A 17,119-nucleotide genomic window follows, 5' to 3' on the forward strand; every position below is an offset into this window, starting at 1 on the left:
GAAGTTACTGTGGTAACTTCCTTAGTTAACTTAGTATAATATTAGTATAACTTGCAGGAGTCAAGTTTGGTTCCTAGCACCTACTTCAGGCAGCTCACAACCAACTGAAACTCCAGTTCCAGAGGAACCCACTCCTTCTGGTCTCTGCAGGCACATGCATGCATATAATGTCAGACACATACACACACACACAAATAAAAGCTAATTTTGAAAAAAGTTTAATACATTAATGACTCACTGTTGGTGGCTAGAGGTAACAAAAAATACTTAAATTATAACTTCTATCAAAAATTCTATAGGATAGCCTAAGAAATTATGGGCAGTGGAACAGAATACCATACCATAAAAAAAATAGAATTCCAAGACAAGAATAGCAGCAGGTAAATTTCTTCAGAAATATGAATATGGTGTCTGGGGCTAGACAGAGGACAAAAATTCTATTTTAGACATGTCACAAAGAAAAGAAAGGAATTTCAGGCAATGCAAAAGGTCTGCACTCAAACGACCTACACAAACAAATGCCATTTCCAGCAATGCTTCCCCAACAGCCTCCATTTGCAATGCTTGGATTCTTGATGTCCACTCTTCAGATACTCAACTTTCCCATCTGGGTCTGTATACTCATTTTGCACCATAGAAAATGCCCTTTCCCCTAGGTATCTCTCTGCAAGGCTGCCTTTCTTATCACATTCAACACTTTGCTTAAAAATTACTTTTTGGTGAGAATCTAACTGGCTGCGTTATTTTAAATTTCCATCCTCATACTCCCTACTTTGCCTTGCTTTATTTACTCCACGTCACTTATTACTATTAAAACCTGAAATATCATATAGGTGATTTACTAGGCATGGTTATAGCCACAAAGCAGAAGGTAGATGTGTTTGTTCATTTCTAGTGCCTACATGTGGCAGACCTCCAGTACACATTCCATGACAAACTGACAATGAAATACATAGATGAAAATTACTATCTGCCCTCACAGGTTACCGTTTAGTGTGAGAAGCAAAGAAATAAATTACTCTCAATTATTTCTGAGAGACAATTTAACACATGGTTGGGAAAATGAAATTTGTAAAGACTGACACAAAGAAACAGCTTTTGGTGTACCACTTCTACACAGCCAGTATACTTTCTAGAAACCTTCACACTTCCAGCAGCACCTTCACTCAGGCAATGGCCAAAATAATACTACACTACAGCCCCTTCAGCCTCCTTTTCCCGAATAGGCTTTTGCTGCTACCTAATAATTAAAGGTAAAAGATAGTTGTATTTCTAGACTTTCAAGTTAAATTAATACTTCATGATTTAATACCACCTATATAGTGATTACCATTATATTATAGATTGGCCAAGGGATGCATTATTCTGTTTAATAACTGAATAATTGAATAATGTTTAATAATTAATTTTATGACTAGGACCTGAAGCCAGGGCCTTGTGGACATTAGATGCACTATCACTGGTCCACCTTTTACTCTTTGAATTGAGACAAGGTCTCAGGGAATTTCACAGGCTAGCCTTGAACTCAGTAGCCTGGGCCTTAAACTTCCAATACTCCTACCTCGGCTTTCTAAGTAGCTGGAATTACAGGTCTTCACCATCAAGCCAAAACAATTACTAAATTTAAATATATATAAAAAAAAAACCAAAAACCTTTCAACTTGATTCACTATGGGAACATACCTTTTGTACACAGCAAATGAACTCAATGAGAGCTCATTAACATTTTAGGTAATCAGGTAATGATGTCAATTTTAATGTCACTGTTTTCCTGAGAAGGAACAACTATTATTTTATTTTGGATTCAAGAATGTTCTAGAATGTTTAAACAGACCATTAATATTTAAGTTATAGCACACTAAAACCCACACAAAAGTAGAGCAAAGTGTTCTTTGTCATTAGGGAAAGCAAAGCGACTTAAGGAAATGAGGCAGCTCCTTTTCTCACTTCAACCAACACCTCCACAGTCTGCATTATCACTTTAGGCAAACTGACATTTTCACGTTTCCTTTTTAATGGCAGGAATAATTTCCATCTGGGGCCATCCGCATAAAGTGTTGGTCTTGGCACGTTTTCAACACTAAATTGAAAGTCCATGTCTGGCTATAAAAGCAAAATGCCCCAAGACAGCAAGACAGCTACATAGCTCACATTTACCCTACAAATGACAGCTCAGTGTATGACCTAGTATTAGTTTTGCCCTCAGGTAAGGCATAGAAACCTATTACCTCTCCTCAAACGCTTACAAATTATCTTCGCGACTTTAAAGTCATCTGCTCCTAGCAATATTAAACAATGTTCACAGTTCTAGAAGAGAACTTTCACAGATGCTACTTCGTTTAAACTAAAACCCAGGGTAAATGTCCGTATGTTCCGGTTTGAAAAGCCATACAAAATGAAATCGTTAATTCCCAGACACAGCATCCCTTTCTGATGGGTCAACCACGTATGCTGCCAGTTATCTCAAGAGTAAATTCAGACAGTAGGTTAAAAGTCCAAGAGAGACGTCAGGCCCCTGCTTAATCTTTTTATTTTTTCCCAATAGCCACCTGGAAGTCACACTGGGCTTCGGATGCTTCCGTATGGAAACACCCTGGACAGACTAGCTAGGGCGAGCAGCGAGCCAAAGTTGCTGAGCTCGGAGAGGATTAGGGCGGACACGGTGGCCCATCTGTCCGCGGACGACAGAAATCAGTCCACCGGGGACAACCTGGGCAGGGGAAGTGGGACCGGGAGCGGGACTGGGCGCCAGCTACCCTCTGCGATCCCCCGACAGGAAACAGCGGGGCTGAGGGGCCGGGCTGAGGCACCCGGGCTGAGGTACCCGGCAGGTGGGCAGCGCCCCTTGAGGCGGAGAAACCGCCTCGCCCACTGACGACGAGCGGCCGGCGGGGAGTGGCAGCGGCTCCCCACCGCCCGAGCTGACAGCCAGCGGCGCGAGAAGTCGGACACCAGGAGGGCCGCGGCGGCGCGAGGGTCGTTGCGAGGAAGCCGCTGGGCGCTGCCCTGCGCCGGCTCTCGCCCGGCTCCGCGGCAGGGGCATACTCACATAGGGCTGGTAGAACTTGGAGAGCCGCGGCTTCCCGTGGTTGTTGAAGATGAGGATGGCCTTGATCATGGCTGGGCCGGGCCGACCGGGTGGGCGCTGGGGCCAGGGCGGGGGCGGGCGCGCGAGCCTCGCCTCCGGGAGCTTGTTGCCGCTGCTTCCCCACCCGCCCCCTCCCGCACGCGCGCGCGCGCTCCCGCGCCGAGGGGCGGGGCCTGGAGGCGGGACCTGGGCGGGGCAGGCCAAGAGGAAACGGAAGCGTTCCCGGACCAGCCAACTCTCCGGAGGGGTACGTGGTCATATGGTTGCTCGCAGAGATTCGTCACGGAAGCCCTTCAGAACTCGCTGCGACTCTATGACACTCTATACTTCGGTAACTATCGTGTTTCCAACAGACTATCTATATGGACTGCTCTCTAGACATCCCAAAATTCACTGTTAATCCGGCTCCCACCTGTCCGGCACCTGCTTCACGACGCTTCGTGTAGCAAGGCCCAACCCCTTCACGCTCTTACCTCATTTCCGCCGTCGACGCTCAGCAAGCAAGATGGCAGAAGACCCAGAGGCTGTGCTGCAGCTGCCGGCGGCTCCGGCTGCTGCGGCGGGCGAGAGCCTTTTGGAGCTCTCCCCAGAAACAGCCATCCCAGAGCCCCCGTCTTCGGTTGCAGTTTCGCCCGGTACGGAGGAACCTCCCGGAGACACCAAGAAAAAAAGTATGTCAACATCCGTTTGTGGGCGGAGACAAGAGACCTAATAGCGTTTCTAAGAGTGGTGGCCCGTAAAGTGGCAAAAGCTAAAGAACGGCGCATCCTAGAGGTGCACTTTCTACTCTTAGAATTGAGCAAAAGTGTTAGACCCGAGCGGGGGACGGAACATTTGCACTGCTGTCTCACGAAACCAAGCTAAATTTAGAAATGCACAAGGGACTGGCCAGACAACTGCCTCTCCCAAATTGGGGTTTTAGAGAGCCCCTCACTGGCTTTTGAGGTCCTTTTTATGGGTAAGGGTTCGAGTAACAACTGCCAAGACAATTGGATGTTAGCATCTGGACAGAAGAGTAGGGGACTCAGGTGTCAAGGCCATGTGTGGGGTAGATAAGTGTGCAAGGATACATCTTACGGAAGGGGAGTGAGTCATTACGGGTGTTCGGGAATTTAGCAAGGCAAAGATGTGAGCATATGTCATGGGGTTACAAGTGCAATTTAGATTGAAAACGGTTTGCAGCGTACATTAGGTTTAGGAAACAGATTTATTCCTGTAAGATATGGTGACATAATAGCAATGTATAAGGATGTGTGGTTCCTGGTCGGGTTTCACAAAAGTGCTTACTGTTCTTCATTCCTTTTGAGTGCCCAGGTTCCTTATCGTCAGCACCTTTTACAGTGTCTGGGCTTTGAAGGTGGGGAGCCCCAAGTGGGATCTCGGTAGCTCCATGTACTTATCAAAAGACTGGTTACTGGAATAAAAATTTAAGGTGACAGGGCTAACCAGTTGGATTCAATCCATGAATTCAAGCGACTTCGATACGGATTTGCGCCAACCGAATATTAATTCATTCTTTAGAACAAGAACAAAAAACCCTGGAACTTTAGACACTGAAGAATGCTAAGGGAAAAGTAAAGGTGTAGGTGTTACCTTTTTGTTAACTTTTCCTGCCTTTGTACATCATTGAATTACTTGTACTAGTTGTCTTCAGCTTCCATATTGTCTCAGGGTTGTGCTTGCCCCTGGAAAGTAAAGGAGTTTAGATTAACTTGCACTGAACACTGTCGAGTTAGAGTTGACTGTAAGAAAAATCAACAAATAAACATACTTCAAGGAAAAAGTAAACCTTGTCTTTAACTGTTCTCCTTTCAGAGATAGAAAATGTAGATCTGGGTGTGGTCTCTGTTTCTCGATCTTGCCACCTTGCTTATGTTGCCTGGGAGGAGAATTGTCTCCCAGCACTGCTCCTGGAGGATGCAGGCATATGGAGCCCAGTAGTGGAACATCACAAAAGGTCTACAAGTTCAATACCCAGCTCAACAAGAAAGAAAGAAAAAAGGCTGACTTTGCATTTAGAGGAAATCTGTCTATATTCATGATGTACTACTATGAGTATTTAGAAAGAGAACCACCACCGTTAACTTTAAAAAAAAATTTTTTTTTTTATTCATTTAACTGCATGGAGCTGACTTTGAGAGGTTTCCTTAAGATGGAAACTGGAGGCTGGCACATTTTTTAATCCCAGCACTCAGCAGCCTAGGGAAGGCAGATCTCTGAGTGCAAGGCCAGCCTGTGCTCCCTCAAAAAATAAACAAATAAAAATACAAATGTGTAAGTCAATAGTCTAGTCCTTCACACTGATGATTGCTGTACTAGAGAACGAGAGAACACTAGGAAATGACCCATAATCGAAGATACTGCCTGAGATGACTTTATTTGAATCTATATCTTCCTTTACTTTTTTGTTTTGATTGTTTGGTTTGGTTTTGACGGATTGAATTCCTATTTTTATCCTTTTGTAGACAATTTGATGGAAAGGATCCTGGTGGCACAGTATTAACATTAACAGACTTAACCTGACCAAGCTTTTGAATACCAGTGCTAAGGTCCTACTTTGCAAAAATATTTCAGTTTGATTGCTGTGTATATTAACTGTTCTCCAGTTGGTGCTAGCATGTAGCCAGGCTTCTGAGCTACAATCAGATCATTTGGGGAGTTAAGGCTGCAGCCATAATTATTATAAATACTTCTCCAGCTTCTTGCCCTCTGGCTTTTCTTTCTTCAGTAGTACAACTCAGTACCTAATTGCTACTGAGTTACTGATTGCTCCAGAGGGTTGAGGGAACTGGGCACGGAGGTATGAAAGATAGGCTAACAAAAATCCTTTCTTCCTTTCCAACTCATCTAATATTTCCAAAATAACAAAAGGGTACCTACTTTGTTCTTTAGGAAGATAAACTTTGTCATATGTTCTGGGAGCCTGTACTTTATTTCTGGAGGAAACTTGGTCTCCTGAAACTATCTGCCTTTGCCTCCTGAGGCTAGGATTAAATCCTATATCACGGGCTAGAGAAATGGCTACTTATCCAGAAGTCCTGAGTTCAATTCCCAGCAACCATATGGTAGCTCAACAACCATCTGTAATGGTTGTCCCATTCTGGTGTGTCTGAAGACGCAACAGCATACTCATATACATGAAATAAATAAAATAAATCTTTAAAAAAAAAAAAAGCAAAAACCTGTATCACTACACCTGGCTTCAAGAGGAAATGTGGGTAAGTTGATCCCAACTGAATACAAACAAATGGGGCAAGTAAGTGTGGTTGCTGTTGTTTGCTATAGACGTCTCTTAAAAGGACATAAGCTTAATGAAGGATATCAATCTTGGCTCACGTATATTTTTTTGAATCTTTGAAACTTCTTTTGGAACCCCTGACTGCATTTTTTTAAAATAATAATCGTTCTTTTATTGTAAAATTAAGTATACAAAAATTGGTATTTACAAAAAGCCATGTCACTACTATGAAAACATTTTGATATATATTGATACTAATATGAATATGTGTTTGTAATACTTTGTTAATGAAGTTGAGGTTGTATACACATGATCTCTATTTTGCACATTTTGTCAATTTACACTCTTAGCCGCTTTTATTATGTGTTTTCAAACAGCTATGTTACAGTCTTAAAGCTCAGTGACTGTAAGTCATGGTCTGGGTACTGTTGTGTACAGACATTAACTCACTTAATGGTCCCATCAACCTTAGAGGAGGTAGGTATGTTACAGGGTTTTGAGAATGAACGATTACAAAGCTTGTAGCTCTAACAAGTGGCAGAGCCACAGTTTGGACCCAGATTGGAATGTGTCTGTTCTCTATAAATTCTGTCATAAAGCATCTCATACTTTAGTTCATCCCATCTGTACGAGCATGCTGAATATATGAATTACTGCTTTTTCCTGTAAAAATAAATCTCAAGCTTTTTAAGACTGAGTAGCATGTTATTGAGTCAAGGCCTTATGTATGTTAGATATATATTCCTATATTGCTCTCCAAAAAGGTATACCATGTCACAGTGGCTACAGCAGTACCAGCTAAACCTTCGCTCTCCTTTTACCACCAGTGAGGAGGGAGAAAGGGTGAGAGATTTGTCTCTGGCTGTTTGGGTATTGTTTTATATCATGGCCAGTTCTGCTTCTTATCTTTGGAATTCTGTTGTGCTAAAGTGTGTCTTAAAGTTTAATCCTGTAGGGAGAACTTTGTCGGATCGAGGGTGAAAATAGTGCATGAGTCTAATATTTGTATGTCTCTCACATAGCTCCAGAGCACTAATTACAGGAACTATGAAGAGAAAAAGTTTAAGCTTTCTGAACCGTTGGGCACCATACTCTCATCAGCTGTCTCAGGACAATTATCTTTTGTGTCGTTTGAAGTTGACATCCTGCTGAAGGCTGTAGGAGACACTCCCATAATGAAAACGAAGAAATGGGCTGTGGAGCGGACCCGGACCGTCCAAGCGCTCATCGACTTCATCAGAAAATTCCTCAGACTGCTGGCCTCGGAGCAGTTGGTATGAACACAGTCATGATTGCTTGCTATAAAATTCACAGTAGCATCGGGTAGCCAGGAGTAACACATGTGCTCACAAGCTGCACATTGCTTTTGTTCATTGATATATGGTGAGACCTATATCTCAGAAGATTTCTTTAAGAAGCTCTGGAATGAGATAAATTTGGATTCACTTTGCAGCCTAAAAGTTGTTTTTTGTTTTTTTATCTCAAGTTTTTTTAAGACTGTTGGGGTTGGGGTGTGCATGCAGAAGTCAGAGGACAGAGGACAATACTTGGAAGTGAGTTCTCTTTCTACCATGTTTCTGGAAATATCTCACTCAGGTCATCAGGAAGTGCCCTGACCCTGTCAAGTCAGCTTGATGGCCCTTAACATTGTCGTCCAGGAATTTCTTTTAAATCCTGGGGTTTTATTTACTTTCCTCAAGTTATCACTGAATAGTCATGCAAAAATATTTGTCATAGAGCATTATATTCTCTTTAGTAATGTTAGGGGTTTAATATACTTTAATTCAATATTACTTTTGTCCCTCTTTTCTTCAGGTACACAATATATCTTTCACATACAATGAAAGAACTAAGAGGTGGATACTCTTATTTCAAAATGTAGTCTATGGGAAGCACTGCATTGGGATGGTATTTTTAGTAATGGCTTTGTTTCTTTGAAGAACCTTGGGTGTAGTGCCATGCTTCATTTGCCATTCATCTTGTTTTGTTTTGTTTTGTTTGAGACAGTTGAATTGGCCTAAAGTTCACCAAGTGGGCTAGTCTGGCCAGCCAGCAGGTCCCAGGGGTCCACCTGTCTCTAACTCCCCAGTGCTAGGATTTCAAGCTTGTTCTACCCTGCCTAGCTTTTGGTGGAGTACATGAGGGATAGAACACAAGTCTTCATGCTTGCATATCAAGCACTCACATTTAACAATGTAGATGTTTCGAGAAATGCATTACTAGACAATTTTGTTCTTGTGTGAACTTCTTAGAGTATGGTTATGCAAACTAAAACAGCACATTGCATGAAAGTAGGATCTTATAGGACTGAGGATCCCTCAGTAACTAAGTCATCACTAAAACACATAGTTATAGTTATGCTCGGCATTATCTATTACTTGAAATGTATGCTGTCTTTTGAGTAGCCCCATGAGATTTTTTCAGTACCATTCATATACATAGGATAGGCTATGAAATGTTATTTGTATTTAGGTCCAGGGCTCTTAATTGCCTCATTCACTACTGAAGGGGAAAAGATTAACCAATGTTTGTTGTTGTTGTATCAATAACATACTGTTGAGAGAGAGAGACAGAGACAGAGAGAAACAAGATTATTAAGCCTTAAATATTTTATTCTTAGATCTTGAGGTAAATGTTGGATGTTACTTTCTAGTGTCCTTCTATTTCTAAAAAAAAAAAAAGTTGATCAAAAGCATCTCTAGTACTGTGACCTTTTGCTTTAATATCTTAGGAAATTTTTAAGTACTAGAAATACTTTAATTTAAAACAGATTTAACTAAAGTCTGGAACAATGAATTCTTTTTGTCTGCAAGTAATTTAATACTAGTACTGTCCAGCTTGAACTTCAGTGCCCCTGAAATTTTTCAAAAGAAGTAAAAGTCAAAAAGAAAGAAAATGTAGGTAAAATACCCAAGGAAAATGCCTAGTATCAAGTGTATCTACATATGTGAAATATTTAGAAGAAATTTTAGTCTTTATTATAGCTCAGTGGGATTTTTTTTTTTCTTCTTTTGAGGTAGTCTCACTGTTTAGGCTGTTTTGAACTCATTGTGCATTTTGGTATAGTGTCTTGAGTATTCTTTCAAAATCTATTTGTGAAAATTTACTTAAAACGTATTTATCTGAGGAAATAGTTCAGTCTATAAAGTGCCTTCCTCTTACAAAGATGAAGACCTGAGCTCAAGTCTCCAGCACTTACATAAACTCAGGGCCCTGTACTCACACATGTAGCCTCAGAGCCCGGTGGGGAGAGGTAGATCCTGGATCTCACTGACCGGCCTCTCTAGCCAGGAGAGGAGCTTCATACTCAGAGAGAGGCTCTGTCTCAAAAAATAAGGCAAGAGACCCATCAAGGAAGTCACCTGGTATCGGTCAGTCTCTGGCACAAACACACATGCACACATTATTTAAAAATGTCTTAGTTACAAAAGGCTGGGAACAAAGCCTTGAATTGTAGGATACCATTTTGAATCCATTTTTTTTCTTTCTTCCCTATAGTTTATTTATGTGAATCAGTCCTTTGCCCCTTCCCCAGACCAAGAAGTTGGGACTCTATATGAGGTAGGTAACCTCATCCCATGGGTACCATGTCTATTTTCACATCTATAAGAAATAGCATGCCATCTTAGTTATCAATGGAGAAAGAGAACCTTGTTCTGTTATACCGTGAACACCTTCAGAGTAAAGTCTTACTAAGTTAAGCTTACTAGTCAAGGAATAAGTTCTGTTTAAAAGTTATCTTTTTTTTCTTAGAAATTTTGTCTAATTTGTACCGTTTCTGCATTATTCATTACTGTCTATATTTGAGAGCACCAAAAAAAGTGATTAAAATGCACTAAAATGATCTTATTCACCAGTCTTGGTTCCTGCCAATAGTTACTAATGGATACGCTAGCACAGCTGGGAAAGAGCTGAGAGAGCCTCGTGCTCAGAGAGCTTGTGAAGGCAGTGAAAGTGTTTAAGCCCATCGCTGAGGCAGCCTGGTCTTGTTCAATGTTTATAAATACTGATACATGTGATAGGAAGAGGCATCTTTTAAAAAGAGTAGTTAGTGTGTTATAGAACTTTTTAATGTATGAGTGCTCTGTCTGCATGTACAACTGCATGCCAGAAGAGGGCATCAGATCCCTTTATGAATGGACATGAGCCACTGTGGTTGCTGGGAATTGGACCTCTTAACTGCTGAGCCGTCTCACCAACCCAATAGAACCCTTCTAATCTAACGGAATTAGTGTTTTGATATGTTGTCTTTTTCTTTTTTGTAGTGTTTTGGCAGTGATGGTAAACTGGTCCTACATTACTGCAAATCACAGGCATGGGGATGAGCCACAAATGAACAACTTGATGTTTCACAGAAGAAAAAAATTCAGAGAAGTTTTGATGCTGTGGGAAGAGACTTACATTACTATCACATATTCAGCACAAATCAGTTATGATGTGTTTATGTGTAAGAAAACATCGTAGGGTAAATAGACTATTGAATGAGATTTGTGTCACCATAAAATCATCATGAGAGATTGGTATTAGAGTATGTGTATTACCCCCACACTTCTGTTTCCTGTTTCAGCTCTACCTCTAGGGTTAGAAAGGAGAGTAGAATTCTCTATGTACTACAGGGTCTTAGGATGACTGAAGTTATTGGATTGGCACTGTTTTCCATGATAAAAACTAATTTACTGAAGGGCTTGTGTTTTGAGGTAATTTAGTTTTTTAACTTATTCAGGATGTGTTTGGGATGTAGAATGTTTACATTTATCTGTTGCTTTGTAAAACAAAGTGCACTGATTCTAAAGTTGTCCAGTAGAGGGCAGCCAGTTGGCAGAAAGGCTTGACAGTTTTGACATCTTTGCCAGGTGATTGGAGGAAAGACTGTTGAACTAATTTCTAGTTAATGTATAATCCGGAAAGCAGCTGTGTTGACACACTGGCGGACTTAGGGGATGTGCATAGTTTAAAATTAATCATGCAGGGAAGCAGTTTTACAAATTGCGAGCAAATGAGTTGCAACTCTTTTCAGTCCTTGAGCCTCACCCTGGGCATTGTGATCCACACCTATAATCTCAGCACTCAGGAAACGTGAGCCAAGGGGATTGGTCCCCGAGTTCAAAACTAGACTGGACTGCAAAAGAACTTACCCCAAAAAGCTTCTAGAGCCCTACTCAGTGTATTCCCACTGTTACTTCTGTGTCCGAGAAGCTGACTTGGGAAACCAAGCAGCACCAAGTTTCCCATTTCATCCCAACACTCACTCTCATCTCTGTATTTTTAGTTTGTAGTTTTGCAGACCTAGGGATCATTCCCTGTGCCTCGTGCACTCAAGGCGTGAGTTCTGCTGGGCTGCATCCCAGCATTCATTGAGTGTTCATAATGTGTTGTCCACATTGAAAGCATTCAGAGATAATGGTTGAAAAATAGTGTCCAATCACAATAAAGCAACTGTCACTGGTAATGTTAGGCTAGCCATTGCTTAAGCTGACATTTGACCTTTTTCTTACATATTTTATGTCAAACTTGCTTTTGAGACTGGGTCCCCTGATGTAGATCTGCCTAGCCTGGAACTCAGAGATTGATGTGCCTGTCCGTGAAGCTCACCCAGCTCCACAGGAGTCTTAAAGCAGAGCACACAGGGCTACTGTGCATTCTTACCTGGCGTTGAGGGAGTGGAGACAAAAGGTTGAAAGTTTAAGACTATATGGGCTACAGAGTAAGACTGTCACAAAAACCATGAAATCAGCTCTTCTTCCCTTCTCTGAAAAAAAGCATTCCAATAAATGGCGTGTAAAGAGGATTACAGGGTTTGAAGTGTGCAAGAATTCCAAGTGTTTGCTTTCAAAGGTGATGATAGAAATGTATTTTTCATCAAAAGAAAAGAACCTTGAAGACCTGAAATACTACCCTTTTGTTATGCTTTTAAGATTGGCTGTGTTGCTCAGGCTGACCTGCCTCAGGCTCCTGGGCACCAGCTCTAGGCTTACAGTTGTGCACCACTGCACCTGCCTCATTTTTAACTCTTAAGCCCTAGAATGTGCTTCAGAGTAGTCCTCAGCCATGTGCGCCATGGAAAATGCTGTGGAACAACATGGTCACTTCTTGTCTTCTGCCTGAGAATGTGAATTTGGGACATCCCCTTTCCCTGCGCCCCTTGCAGTGAGTTAATGCAGGGAATAGTTCACAGAGTACTATGTTCAGTGAGTTATGCACAGTACAGGCTTAGAAAACCACCTTACATCTTGAAAGCTGGGACGTATTGATTTATGAACAATGTCAGTTGGAAAGGGAAAAGATCGTGTCTAGCTTTGCCTAGTAAGAGGTGACTGAAAGAACATAATGGTAGATATTTTACAGGAGAAATCTGTTGAATTTATTGTTGGCTGGTATTCATTCGTGAAGATGGAATGCTTCTTACCTCTATGAAATCGAAAATAAACTTGAATTTGAATTTGTACCATTTTGTTAGAATAACTTATTACCACATAAAATCAAAAGTCAACTAAATATCTATACCATATTTGTTTTCTTTCCCCAGTAGCCTTGAGGACTTTAGGGCTGTCTAGCACTCAGAAATTTTATCAGACTACTTTACATCGTCCACTGGTCTTTGCCCAAATAATTTTCAGCAGTGACGTTAATAGTGCTCCAGGAGGCTGGGAGTGGTGGGGTAACTGGACAGCCTAAAGTCTCTCAGATGCAATTGAAGTTTAGGAAGAAGGAAAGTGAGCCTTCAGTTTCTATTTTCAGTGTTCCATGTGTATGACAAGTGTGGTAAGGCCACACTTGATGTCACTGCAGAGGTACAGCAGCACACAGAGTATATAGGACACAGGTAGACTATCCTAAGCCTGTCCTTAAATTATGCTAAGGATTTCATGATGAGGTTTTTTTTTTTTAAATATTTAAGACATAAAGCAAGTTAAAAAGTGATCTATCAATCAAATTAAGATTGGCTACTTCCTAGAGTCTGATTTCTAGACATTTTAACCTGAAAGAGCTTCTGTCGTGGTCTCTAACCTGATGAGAGAACTCAGAGTTGTAAGTGCTGTCTCAGATCACATAGCTATATTAACCAGGTCACTTGGGTAACTTTACAGTAGCATTACGTAGTACAGGAGGACAGAAATAAGAGTGAAGAGCTTGTTAGGAAGCTCCCAGTTCCATGTTCCAAGTTGGGTAAGCCTTGGGCATGAATAAAGTAAGCTGCAGGCCACTTAAGGGAAATGTTGGGAAAACTTAACGGTTTTGTCCTAATACTCCCCTGGAGCCATTCTGTGGCCTGTGTTGAATCAGTCACTCCCTGGTTTCCTGTTAGTTTCTCCGGCTCCTCCAGGGACTCACACTTTCACTCCTTCAAGCCCCAACTCCTTCCTCACTCATTAGGATTTTGAACTCATCTGTGTGAGTGACTCCAGGAGACCCCTCAGGAGAACACTCAGAGAAGGCCACAACTGCTACAGCACCTAGCTGCATGCTGCCATGGCACAAGTGCTCTAACACTGTGATTTCGGGGCCTGGAAAAGGAATTTGGGGGGAAAGGTGTTCATTTGTTTCTTTGAAGTGACCGAATTAAGAGTGCTTTAACTTCAAAAGCAGCAAAGGTAATCTTTAGCCTCTGTACAGCAGAAGGTAACAGAAAACACTTGGAATGCATGGGGAAATTAATGTTCAGTATATGGGTTCATTTGGAGTAAGGCGCACAATGGGCAAGAAGAAAACGCAGGTCCTGGGGTGCTCCCTAGCACCCCAAATAATTAAAAAGTGAAAAATGGCTAGTGAGTGTGGGAAGACCTTGGATAATTAAAAACTAAGTAAAACCTCAAATGCTTATCATTCAGTAATTAAAAGCAAGCCTTGGTGTGGTGCTGGGAAGTAAGTCTTGATGTTCTTCGTGGCTGGAATGTAGGTCCTTGCTTCCATTTTTAGGGGGTTGTGGTGCATCCAAAACAAAATCCTGAAATGAAGTGTTTAACTTTGATGCATGACGCTTGCAATGGGTTAAGCAGGGTTTTTTTGTTTGTTTGTTTGAATTTAAGTCTTTAAGAATTTGAAGGGTTTGGGGGTTTTTTGCCCCCCCCCCCGTTTTGGAAATAATGGAAAGTGAAAAATATACCGGCTTTACTTGTTTTCTTAGTTTTAGTGCATGAAAGATCAAACAGGAAAGGCTATGAGGAGAAATAGTAGAATTTAACTCCCGTAGTTCATGAGAACCATGGAACCATAGGAAATGAACGTAAGTCCTAACTCTGCTTACTTCTAATCTCCAGGAAACACTGTTGAATTGGAAATGGATCTTCCTGTTACAGGGCTGTCTGGTAACATGCCAGTCTGCATCCCTGACTCTCCCATGTGTTTTCAGGTGCTGCACCTGGATTCCCACTGCACACCCTTCCTCCTCTCTCCAGGTCCAGACTTTGCTCCCAATCCAGCCCATCTGTCTGCAGTTCTGACAGCTTTACCTTCAGAACCTGTTAGCGTTCACCTGTTTCTTGTCTCCATCGCCCAGTCCCTGCCAAGCCCATTGGATTTGCAGCCTGCCCCCTCCTCTACAGTCTGCCTGTCACATCCAGTCTATGCTCTAATTCAGACATTAAGATCATAACCATCGCAAGGATTTTTGCACATAATGTTTTCTCCACTTGGAAGTATCTCCAAGACAGATGCACCTGACATCTTTGGTCCCTTCCTGCTGAGCACCCTTTAAATTGGAAACTCCTCACTACCCAGCTTCCCCTACTGTATATGCCTCCATTGTATAAATATACTGCCAGTATCTATCTGTCTCCATGTGAGGCTGTGCCTCAACTCCTCCCTCAGATTGTAAACCATCTGAGAGCAGTGCCTTAAACCAAATTTGGATTGTGTGAGCAGTGGTTGGCTCAGAGTGCATGCTGTTTGAGATGTTTTCCATTCGTGGGCAAACATTATTTCCAGAACTCTAGTACTTGTAGCTCCTCTGAGTGCTGTCTTCATGCCAGTATCTTAAAAAGCCACAATTGTTGCCCTTACCAAATCAGCTTAGAACTACCTGGATCTTGACATTTGTTTCTATGTGCACATATATGGCAAGATGGCCCATGACTGTTGATAGTCATATCTTGTAGGAAGCTTATGCCTTAAGTGTATCGAGTTCCCAGTCAGCCTGGGCCGCATAGATGTAATCTCAAGAGTGAGTGGGGCCTAATCAAAAAGAGTTCACTTAGAAAAAGCAGAAGGAACAGTTGAAGTCACAGAAGACACGGTAAGAACAGGATTGGCTGATGGATACATTTGGGGTTTTGTTTAAACTTTGATTTAGTGTGTATGTGCCAGAGCACACATGTGGTGAAAGAACAACTTTGTAGAGTCCATTCTTAGATCTCCAGGCCAGCATGATCAGCACCAGACCAGCAAAGTTTTCTCACCATCCCTCCAAGGTATTTTATTTGTAACGAGTAAGTGAAAGGGGATTTTCTTTGTTAGATTGTTTGTTTGTTTGTTTGTTTGTTTGTTTTTCCTAATCCTGGTTCCTACTGGAATTGGTTTGTAAGGAGCTCTGAAGCCTGGCATGGAGGCACCTTTAATCCCAGCTCTTGGGAGGCAGAAATGAATATATATGACTTCAAGGCCAGCCTGATGTACATAGAGAGCCACACATCTCAAAATGAGAAAGGGCTCTGAAGAATGGCTCAGAGTCAGGCACTGCTGAAGCACCTCTAGAATTTGAACATAATGCTCAGAGGAGCATTTGAGGGGGCAGCAGGATTTAAGAGGATGTGCTTGCTGGTCATATAAAATCAGATGTGGGAGCGTGTAAACAGGCAGTAAATGGATGTAGGTAAAGGAGAATAATGTGTATGACTGGAAAGAGCTTTGAAAATGAGCGGAAGTTCTAAAAATGGAGAGTAAAATGTAAAGATAACATTTTAGACTAATAGTCCAAACAGCAAGTAAAATGGGCTCAAAGACATTGGCAAGAGTAAGTTTTGAGTGACAAATTAAAACTACATGTTTACTTGATCCCCGATACTTTACTAACCACCTTCCAGAACACTCCACAAAGGTGTTTGGTATGTGTTTTGTTTGCTTTGGTTTTTCTTTTTGTTTGTTTGTTTGTTCTGTTGTTAGCTTGTTAGGGCTGTGAGACATGGCCCAGGCTGTCCACAAACAGCCATTGGGCCTCCTCCTCCCAAGTGCCATGGTTTTCCTTAATGACATATAAGGTATGATAACATTAAGCAGAGGTGTTCCAAAGTAAAACCATGCAACCCAAATAAATGTCATGTTATATGTCTGAAGTAATGGGGGCAGGGGGTATAGAAGTCTACACCTTTAATAACCCAATCATTATTTATAATGGGATGAAGGAATTTTGAGTTGTGTCAGGGTTTTATTTTTCAACCATATGTAATCTGTGCTGTTTCCAGAGCATGCTAAGTGCCAGGACATAGAACTGTTTCTTATGTGTGTGTTCCTTGAATTGAAGTCATATAATTAGAATCTTCTAAATGACTGCACAGTGGCAAACACTGACACCACCCAAGTCCAGCTGCACCAAAATGCCTATTCTCACCATCTCTTAGCACCTTCAGCTCATTACAGAGGATATATTTTACCAGGCAGTGTTTAAAAGCAAAGCACCTGGAATGTGTTCTTACTAGAAACTCAAGTATTCTTTGTTAAAATTAATTCAATACACTACTGTACAATTTACATTGAAGAAGAAGAAGAGAAAAAGGAAGAAAGAAACACCCTCGGAAGGCAGAAGTGGGCGGATCTCTTGAGTTTAAGGCCTGCCTGGTCTATACTATCAGCCAGCCAGC

At 41.7% G+C, this 17,119-nt stretch overlaps 2 protein-coding genes across 6 annotated transcripts in view; one reads left to right on the forward strand and one right to left on the reverse strand.

Annotated features, from left to right (window-relative positions):
* Ap3s1 (adaptor related protein complex 3 subunit sigma 1) overlaps positions 1 to 3,237 on the reverse strand; it is a 58,850-nt gene extending 55,613 nt beyond the window's left edge. For all 4 annotated transcript variants that reach the window (XR_004385909.1, XM_032886163.1, XM_032886162.1 and 1 more), the window contains exon 1: positions 3,050 to 3,237. Coding sequence is in view for 3 of the 4 variants with exons in the window: in XM_032886163.1 (XP_032742054.1) it covers positions 3,050 to 3,118 (69 nt within the window). In the remaining variant the exon portion in view is untranslated. The remainder of the gene's footprint in view (positions 1 to 3,049) is intronic.
* A 72-nt stretch (positions 3,238 to 3,309) lies between these two features.
* On the forward strand, positions 3,310 to 12,771 carry Atg12 (autophagy related 12). 2 transcript variants are annotated; one of them, XM_032886165.1, is made up of 4 exons: positions 3,310 to 3,759; positions 7,464 to 7,600; positions 9,825 to 9,887; positions 10,592 to 12,771. In XM_032886165.1, exons 1-4 carry the CDS (start codon positions 3,594 to 3,596, stop codon positions 10,649 to 10,651), a joined length of 426 nt encoding a protein of 141 aa, XP_032742056.1. In that variant the 5' UTR covers positions 3,310 to 3,593; the 3' UTR covers positions 10,652 to 12,771. The 2 variants fall into 2 exon arrangements, with proteins under 2 accessions (XP_032742056.1, XP_032742057.1); XM_032886166.1 differs by lacking the exons at positions 7,464 to 7,600; positions 10,592 to 12,771 and having other exon boundaries at positions 3,404 to 3,759; positions 9,825 to 9,886.
* Positions 12,772 to 17,119: the final 4,348 nt, after the last annotated feature.

This window comes from Rattus rattus, chromosome 15 (genome assembly GCF_011064425.1).
Source record: "Rattus rattus isolate New Zealand chromosome 15, Rrattus_CSIRO_v1, whole genome shotgun sequence".
Taxonomy (NCBI): Eukaryota; Metazoa; Chordata; class Mammalia; order Rodentia; family Muridae; genus Rattus; species Rattus rattus.

Excerpts from the sequence above, each read along its gene's own strand:
- Atg12 (XM_032886165.1), top strand. The coding sequence starts at position 3,594 with ATGGCAGAAGACCCAGAGGCTGTGCTGCAGCTGCCGGCGGCTCCGGCT. Across the intron at positions 3,760-7,463 it reads CGGAGACACCAAGAAAAAAA|TTGACATCCTGCTGAAGGCT; the intron begins GTATGTCAACAT and ends TGTCGTTTGAAG. Across the intron at positions 9,888-10,591 it reads AAGTTGGGACTCTATATGAG|TGTTTTGGCAGTGATGGTAA; the intron begins GTAGGTAACCTC and ends TCTTTTTTGTAG.